Source organism: Drosophila tropicalis, unplaced genomic scaffold (assembly GCF_018151085.1).
Source record: "Drosophila tropicalis isolate 14030-0801.00 unplaced genomic scaffold, ASM1815108v1 contig_845, whole genome shotgun sequence".
NCBI lineage: Eukaryota > Metazoa > Arthropoda > Insecta > Diptera > Drosophilidae > Drosophila > Drosophila tropicalis.
Window position 1 is genome coordinate 8,591,031 of NW_027173338.1, and position 9,171 is coordinate 8,600,201.

Here is a 9,171-nt window from a genome sequence, read left to right on the forward strand (position 1 = left end):
TTAAAATGCTTATGTTTGAAACAAATTTTCCCAAAAAAAAAAAAAAAACAAAAAAAAACCGGAGAGCAAACTCCACCTTATAAATGAACAACGAATGAAGAAGATTTTTTTATACTTATAAATTAAAAGAAAAAGATCACAATGGAAGAAAAGAAAAAAAATATTTTGTAAAATATATAAAGAATAAAAAATCGTTCGTTACATTAACCATTCATTCAGTGTTTTCTTTTTAACTTGTTTTTTACACACAATTAAAAAAAAAAATTGTTTATATACCTACATACATCTATATATCTTTTTTCTTTAACCAACCAAAAATTAATCGTTAATTCTAATGTTAATGAGAAATATGAATGGCTTGAATTGAAATTATGAAACAAAGTTAAAAATTAAAAGGTGAAGTTTTCTCTCGAAATGTTGCATATGATTTTATTTGGTTTGAATTGGCTGAGAAACATTATTTTGTTTTTCCATATTGTTTAATTGCTTTGAAATTGTTTTTTTCTTTCAATTTTTTTTATTTTATTTTTATTACATGTAAGACACATTTATGATTTGTGTAAACTTTTTGAATCAACACAAAAAAAAAATACTAATGGGAAATGTCTTTCTTCTCTCATTTTCTTACAGGACCTGGACAATCGGATCTATAATTATTTCTCAAAGCCATAGAAATCAATTATAGCCTAAATGCTTGAAAATATATATATTTATATATGTGTAGATATAAGTTCGATACACACACACACACAGACTTTAGGATTGTCATGATAATATGCGGAAACGGGAACCCCTTTTTGAAAAAAAAATCAAAAAACCAAAAAAAAAAAGAAAAGATAATCAAACGTTTCTAGTGAAATTTCTCTCTTTTTTTGGCAACTAACTAACCCTTTGAGTTGAGAGGTAAATGGTTAACTCTATTGTTAAACGCGATTTTGGTAGCAGAACAAAACACACACAAAAAACACTTACAATCTAATTCTAACACAATTCGAAAGCGAATCTTTACTAATCTTAATCTTAATACAAATTGAAATCTGATGAGGTAACAACGAAACGAAACTAATGACATTAAATCGACTATATCATACATACATATATCCGGATAATACGAAAAGCGCAGCTCACAACAAAATACGACTAATATAATCAACAAAAATACATCTTTTGTTTAACTTTTCTTTTTGGAATGAAATCTATATCTTTGTCTATACGATTTCATTTGTCATAACGAAATACTTTTACTTTTTTTTCATTTTGTTCGTATGCATACGAATGTGTTATCAAATTTATTTTGAATATTATTATTATGATTATTATTATTATTTTTTACTGATATACATAAATATATTGACATAAATTTTTGTGTTGTATAATTTTTTTTCAATGCAGTGAACAATTTTTTAGTAAATAAATAAAAATTGAAAAAAACAAGCTAAAGAATTTAAAATGTTTTCTTTCTTTTAATGAAAAAGTGGGCAAATTTTGTTTATTTTGAATTTAAATTCAATTAAAAGTATTGATCATTATACAGTCTGGGATCAATTTATAGATTTTTCTTTTTATATGGCCTTTGAAGATAATATCTCTTGATCTTGCACTAAAAGGACAATACATTGTCGGCAATTTGGATCTTTACTTTTGGAGAAAAAGGACTGGCTTGACTTTCATTATGCCATAATTAGCTTTAATTATATACTTCTCTTTTAAAGGTAACTCCTTGATGGAAAAGGCAATGAGGATTGGTAATTAGAGGAATAGGTCTTTGCTTACCTCTTCCGAAACATGTTGGTACTTAATCTTAGCCCTGGTTTGTCATCCGCCAACTTTTCTGCAAAATTTATAAAATATATTAAGTTAAAGAATTTATATTGTTCATTAACAAGAATATCTATTTATTTCAATACAATTTGGTATTTTAATTTTATATTTTCTTTTTTTTTACAAAATTTTGGGTATATTTATTCAGTTGAAAGAAACCGTAAAACAAAATCGTAGTTTATATTTTAAAGATTTGTAAACAAAACTTGATAGAGAAGACAAGTGTAGCAAAATTCTGTTTTAGTTTTAAGTTTCTTTAGTTAAATATACATAATATTTATGTTTCTGTATATGTGTATATATTCCTTTAATAAAATGGACATGTTGTCTAAACTTTGTTTGAAACTCAACTAGAAGCACTACGATAATCAACAACATTTAAAGCTAGATTCTAATTTATATTGCAAATAATTATATAGAATATTGACTACTTTTTCAGTTTTTCATTTTTTAAATGCGTACACATGTAAATACATTCATCAGTTAAATTTTGTGGATATATATAGTTAACTTTTGAGAGTTTTTGAGAATTTTGTACAATTTATGTAGTATTTATATATATATATGTATGTATATATTTTTTTTTTTTGTTGTATATTGTATATAGATATATGGAATTTTCAATTTTATATTGTATATAATATTGCTTAAATAAGTAACTTTTAGAGACCAAAGTGATCACATAGCTTAGGATACACAATCGATTTTTGTAATATCAGAGAAAACAAATGAGATATTTTTAATATCAAAATATAAATCAATAATTCCAAAAAATATTTGTACAAGTAATGAAATTTTTAATGTCTTTAAATGCTTTAAGTACGAATATTTCTAAAAAAAAAGAGGTCAATTTTAAACGACAATTAATTAAAATAATATTTTTATGACCTTTGCCAGATGGCAGATGGAAAAATTATGATAATAACATTTAAAATTTGCCTGTTAGGTTGAATATTTCAAATTATTTCAATTTATATTGAAAAGAATGTATAATTTCAGTCAGATTTTAAAGATCAATGAATTGATCTAACCACCTGATAATAAAAAGGATTATCTAAAAAATTAATTTCGTATTCTTTTGAATTTCTATTAATTTGCATATGTTCATTTTACTTTCGATAGACTAAATGAATAACTAATTTCAAGTATTTAATTTGTCGAATTTTTAATAAATCTTAGAGATTTGTTAATATGAGAAGTGAAATCATGAACATAATAAGAAAGATAATTCTAATGAAATAGAATATTTTATAAACTGATTAAGAAAATCAAGAATTTTCCACGTTTGATCAAGACAATGATAATATGATGGCTGAATAATAAAATAAAGAAAGCAACTGACAAAAAGAGTCAGAAATTCACAACTTATGATCAAGATAATGATAAAAAGATTGTAAAATGTCCGATTCACAACTTGTGATCAAGACAATGATAAAAGATGATAAACATCAAAAGTTAAAGAAAAAACATGATCATTTTTTAAGATCATAGTATCAAAGTTTTCCCATTTAAGGTAATGGGATAACCATTACGGGAATTCAATGAAATATATACAAAGGATGTGTTCGCCGACTTGAACATTCCTTTAAATGCGAGCTCGAGTCATCAAGCTCAAGAACAGGCTCAGCCAGTTTACAAAAAGATTTCAAAAACGATTATTAAATCAGAAGTTCACGACAGCTGATAGTATGAAGTGTATGTATGAATTATTAAATCAGAAATTCACGGCAGTTGATAGTATAAAAAGCTGAAAACAAGAAACAAGCTTACACTTGCCAAATTGGAATAACCAAAAATACGTATGTCACATTTTAAAACTCTTTACGGAGACTCGTCGTCCACCTCCATGAGTTCCTGAACTATGCAATATTCATGACACTCGGAACAAACGAGACGGCCATTTGAATTATTTGTACGTTGAGTCTTTTCATGGCAAGTAATGTGAACAAGTTTAAGATTTTTTAATGAGAAAATTTCCAGAAAGTATTCCAAAACTGATATGTCAATCACACGTTTATGGTGCAAAGAACATTTTAGTTGAGGCTGGGTGACCAATTTTTCGACATTGGCCACCAGAGAGGGTAGAATCGAACGACATAGCTCAATTTGATGATCAAGATTCCAGACTTGAAATAAAATGAGATTCTCGCGGGAAGCATATGGATTGATAGAATGTTGCCGAGAGCAGCAATTGCCATTATCCGAATAGGAGCCTTGGCAATAGAAATCTCCCAAATTGGAGCAGAGGGATACAGACCACTTGTCCAAAATGTTATTACGTTTCGTATAGTCTTTTATAAGTTGACGTAACCTTTTTGGCACACTTGCAGCACCATCGGTTTCTTCCTCATCCTGCTGCAGTTGATGGCTAAGGAACTCGTGTTTCTGCTGGCATTTCCTATCAAACATCATTGAAAAATAGTCGCAGCCAATGAGAAGATAACGAAATTGCTCCAGTACTGAATTGATTACTTGACGAGCCTTGGCATTTTGTCGGTACAACGGATTACGTGTCAGTTCTTCTTTGGTTTTGTAGTAATAGCCACGTACTCTAGTTTGTGCTCGCATGGACATGGCTTCCTCCTTGGAGTGGAAGCGCTCTTCGCCACCCTTAAACCACTCCATATGCTCCTCTCGCAGACTTAAATGAGCCTTAGTATTGTCCAGCACACGACGCTGCTTTTGAAGCTCATATTGCGTGATCATGCGACGAAATTTCTCCGGATGTTTTTCAATAAAATCATAAAAAATATCAGCAACCTTGAGAAGCGGAGATTCTTGACGCAATCGTTCAAATTCGAAATCTGGATCTGCAATGAAATTGATAAGAACTAATAAGTTATCAGTTAATGCCAAAAACTTAGGTTACACACCTGTTGTGATAACTGAATCGGGTCCAGCCACTATGAACAATGTCTGGGCAGGTAAACTATAAAAATAGTCATCATCCGATACCTCAAAGCCATCGGAGGCCAAATATATGTGTATGTCCTGCAACTGAGAAAATAAAACGCAAAAATTACAATATAATTGCCCTTGACTTGGCAGCCAGGCAGCCCTGACCTGACCCAGTGAACAATTGGTGATGAACCAAAAAGGCAATCGAGAATGAGGAGACTTCTGGCTTCTAAGTTCAATGGCGCAAGGACGAAGAAGCAACAGATGTTGTTGCTCTTGAAACTCCCAAGCTCCCCTCCCTCCCACGTTAAGCGCATGCGCTTTACCAATGACATTGGCAAAGAAGACGGAAGGCCACCAGTGTTTAATGGCCTTGAATCCTTTTTCCCCAAAAAGAAAAAAATTTGTATCCACCCACAGCACACTTACCGGAAACTTTGAGTTTGCTTTGCTTAACAGCATCTCCAAAGAATTGGCTCCAATTCCAAATTTTCGCGTGCGATTGTTATCTGTAATCTTATAACCACGCATTGGAGCCGCAGCTGTTAAGGAATTGCATGATTTCAAATCCTTTTCAGTTGTGTCTGTATTGCTCGTTTTATTGGTGCTGCTGCTGCTACGTGTGGACGGCGCCATTATTGTCTCCTTAATGTAATTGAACATCGTAAGCTTGCATAATATTTCACCTTTTTCCCCTTAAAGGCAAAAACCTCGCATCAATGGCAACAAGCTTCCGTTCACGCCGAGGCCTCGAACAACACACAGAAAAAAAAAAATAATAAATGATAAGGCAGTAGTGCTGGGCGTAAATATTTACTTTCGAGATTTCAGTGTTGAAAAGTGGAAAAATCGGCTAAAGCTAGATTGCAGTGTTGGCAAACGCGATTTTTTATTTGGCGCGTTGTTTGAACGCCCTGGTAGCCAAAAATTTTACTCTAAATTATAAAATCGAGGAATATTCGGCTGCCAGAGTAGCCGAATATTGTATCGTAAACTATATTTGTTCTATAAAATATACTATATAGTCCCGCTAAAAACATTAATTTTCTTTTATTAATTACACAAAAACTACAAAATAAATCGCCAAGGCGCACCTGAGATTATTCTCGTGGAATTTTTCTCTTTCGTTTGATACCAAATTTATGAAGTTTAAGCGCGTTTTGGGCCCAAATAACGCAAGTAAATATTTACCATGATAAGGCTATTGCCTTATCTGGGGGTAAATATTAAGCTACTCGGGCCCAAAACGCGCTTAAACTTCATAAATTTGGTATCAATATTCCTCAAAGTTATAATTTAGAGTCCTATATTTAACTACCAGGGCAGTCAAACAACGCGCCAAATAAAAAAAAGTTTGCCAACACTGTAATCTAGCTTTAGTCAATTTTTCTACTTTTCAACACTGAAATCTCGAAAGTAAATATTTACCGAGCTGGGCAATCGGTCGATAACACGAGAACGTTCACACTAGGCATATGTATCGATATTTTCACCAGCTGCGCCAAAATAAACATTTATCAACACTGTGCACTTACGGAAAAACAGCTGTTGTGTCTAATTGTTAAAAAAAAATTTATAACAAAAAAACATTGACTTTGGTGGACAATGCACAGGGAGAGTAACAAAGTGTAAGGGCCCAGCCTTTGCAATGAATTTAAGACCACGCTGCAGGAAATGGCTTCCATTAGCCACCCAGCAGCTTCGCATACGCAATCTCGCGCGTATACAAGGTGTCAACATTGATGCCTGCGGGGCGGTGGAAGAGCCAGAGTCCGATATGCTACTTTATTATACGCTGCACGCAGATAAGGCTAGTAAAGCATTCTATACAAGCGAGAAGTTGCCGCAGCGTCATCAGTATCAAAAGTGGGCGGAAATCAGTGCTGTTGATGATGTGTGGAGGAAATCCAATTTGAAGTGCGTATGCGTCAAGGTGTGGAAGCAACAAGAGAAGCACGAGCAATGTCAACCAAGTGAGACTGAGACTAAGATCGGAACAAAGGAGGAAAAGAAGACAACATTGTGGTTAGTATATGACATGAGAAAGTCAAGATTAGTCATCTTTTTGAGCTCTTTAAAATGCTATTTTGTTTGTTTTCATTTATATTAATAAATATTATTATCATTGTTTCCATTAGTAAGCTACAGTCAACACAACTGACGCCTTATAAGCTAACACGCCCACCTGAATTAGTATTTACTTGGGGCGTTTATTTTTCCGGACTTACCCCATTGGCTCCACTAACAGCCGCTCAGTGTGGCTCGAACTGTTTGATTTTCCATTTGAATGGCGAACAATTCACTTCCCCCTCTATGATCAGCGAGCAGGGGCTGCATTATCAATTGCATTTGCAATATCAAAACTATGGAGCCGACGAGGAGCCAGATGAAACTGAACGGCCTGAAAATCAGGGTATTAATTCGCCACCAGCTAGCCGAAGTTCGAGTCCTATGCTTAGAATGAGGACCATGCGATATGCCCAATTGAAATGCCATCAACAAGAGATCCGACATAGTTACAATTTGGAATATTTATTACAGTTGCAGCGCCAGCAACGGATGCAGCAATTAGAATTACAGGGGAAGCAGGAAAAAGCAGAGGAAATAAAACGTATAAGTGTCCAGTGCATTACGCAGAATGAACTTAATCTAAAGCCACGCACCAGACTGCTATACGGGGAGCATAACCATCACCACCAACATTCCATGGGGCGGACATTGAGTGTGCTGCTGGCCGAACAGCAAGAGATTGCACCTATTACACTTTTTAATGCCCAACGGCTGATAAGAAATATTGAGGGATTACGCTGTAAGCAGCGTTTGCTTCTCACGGACAGGCAAACCTTCCGGGAGCGCATTGAAAAACAAAAGGAGCGACTGGCCACATTAAGAGAAACGCTTGAGTCAAAGCAGAAAGAATTACATAGCCAAAGGCTTCGCTTGGAGCAGGATCGGTTAGAGCTAAGATTGCAAATTCCCCAGCATCTTGCAAAGCGAGAACAAAGACAGCAAATAACTCGACAGGTACATATGTCATAAATACTATGCAAAAAGATATATGCTTAAAGAACTTGGTATTCATTCCTTAGGTTGAGCGTCGCATGTCAACTTTGGTACTGGAGTTACAAGAGATATTTAACATTCAGAGTACACCAGGTTCGCAGCTTTATAACATATGTGGCATATCGTTTCCCCACATGGAACAATACACCAGCGAATCCCGCCAAGCGGCCAATGCCCAAATGTTGCAGCATGTCTCGCCGCTGGCGGTGAGCGCTGCTCTAGGATATGTAGCTCACCTTGTTCAAATGTTGGCCATCATAATGGATCGACCGCTACGGAATCGCATTCTCTATGAACCTTCCCGTGCCAGGATAGTTGACGAAATCAAGGAATTGACTTATGCCACAAGAGAGTGAGTGTGATATTAGCCTGTTCAACAGTATAATTTGTTTAAGTTAACCCTTTTCATTTCGACTGTTTATTGGCAGATTCCCACTGTACACCCGCTCCATTCTCCCGTCGCAACAGACCAAATATGCCATATATCTGCTGCGGCAGAATGTCTCTCAGCTATGTTATGACATTACCGGACACTGTGATCTACGTAACACTTTTGGCAACCTTCTGGAACTCTTCAATACATTGCGTTACATTGAACGAACACAAAGAGATGAAGTTGATAGCCCTGATGATAATGGGGGCATTGCCAACTTGGTCAATGGATTGTCTGTGGCTGCTGCCGGCAACAATTCACAATTATCACAGAGCCATTCGTCAGTAGATATGAATCATGTGCCGTTGCCGACCACAGCAAATGTTGCCAAAGATTCACTATTGCAACAATTGTTGCCGCTGCCACCAGGCGTGAGTCAGGCATTGGCTATTGAAGGTTACGCGTCAACGCAACGGTAAGAAAAATAATACACATACATATGTAGATTTAATGCAACTAAATCGCAAATATATGATTTTTACTTTTACAGCATTTGTCGATCGGTTGGTTCCTATTCCGATGGCGAAGAGGAATTTCCTAACAAATTGGAACACAACTACTCCAATTCAGATTCAAATATAACACGGCAATCGGAGCGCAGCTAATCCAGTTGTGCTAATTTGTGCTTGGCAATATAACCAATAAATTACAATAATTATATATCAAAAGGAGTAATCTTTATATTTATATACTTATGTACATTCAAAAGAAAAAAAAAACCAAAAAAAGATAAAACTCAAAAAACAAAAAGCCCTCAAACAAAAGCAATCTACATTCGGATTGATTGCTTTACTTTCATTTACTAATATCCGTTTTTTATTTAAAGAAAAAATGTATTCGTTGGCAACATTTGTGTAGTTTTTAAATTCACTGATGTCCCAACATCTTATATATATATATATATATAGTCACCCGGTCTATATTGTGTGCATACTATTATGTATTTTCTTGTTTAA

At 34.4% G+C, this 9,171-nt stretch overlaps 2 protein-coding genes across 2 annotated transcripts; one reads left to right on the top strand and one right to left on the bottom strand.

Moving 5' to 3' along the window:
• Positions 1-3,111: 3,111 nt before the first annotated feature.
• Positions 3,112-5,542, bottom strand: Drep4 (DNA fragmentation factor-related protein 4). Its single transcript, XM_068294605.1, has 3 exons — positions 5,149-5,542; positions 4,695-4,818; positions 3,112-4,631 (listed from the first exon to the last, which is right to left on the bottom strand). Exons 1-3 carry the CDS (start codon positions 5,380-5,382, stop codon positions 3,643-3,645), a joined length of 1,347 nt encoding a protein of 448 aa, XP_068150706.1. The 5' UTR covers positions 5,383-5,542; the 3' UTR covers positions 3,112-3,642.
• A 694-nt stretch (positions 5,543-6,236) lies between these two features.
• Uvrag (UV-resistance associated gene) lies at positions 6,237-8,884 on the top strand. Its single transcript, XM_068294484.1, has 5 exons — positions 6,237-6,744; positions 6,858-7,743; positions 7,809-8,134; positions 8,211-8,630; positions 8,706-8,884. The coding sequence occupies exons 1-5, from the start codon at positions 6,368-6,370 to the stop codon at positions 8,818-8,820; spliced, it is 2,124 nt and encodes a 707-aa protein (XP_068150585.1). The 5' UTR covers positions 6,237-6,367; the 3' UTR covers positions 8,821-8,884.
• Positions 8,885-9,171: the final 287 nt, after the last annotated feature.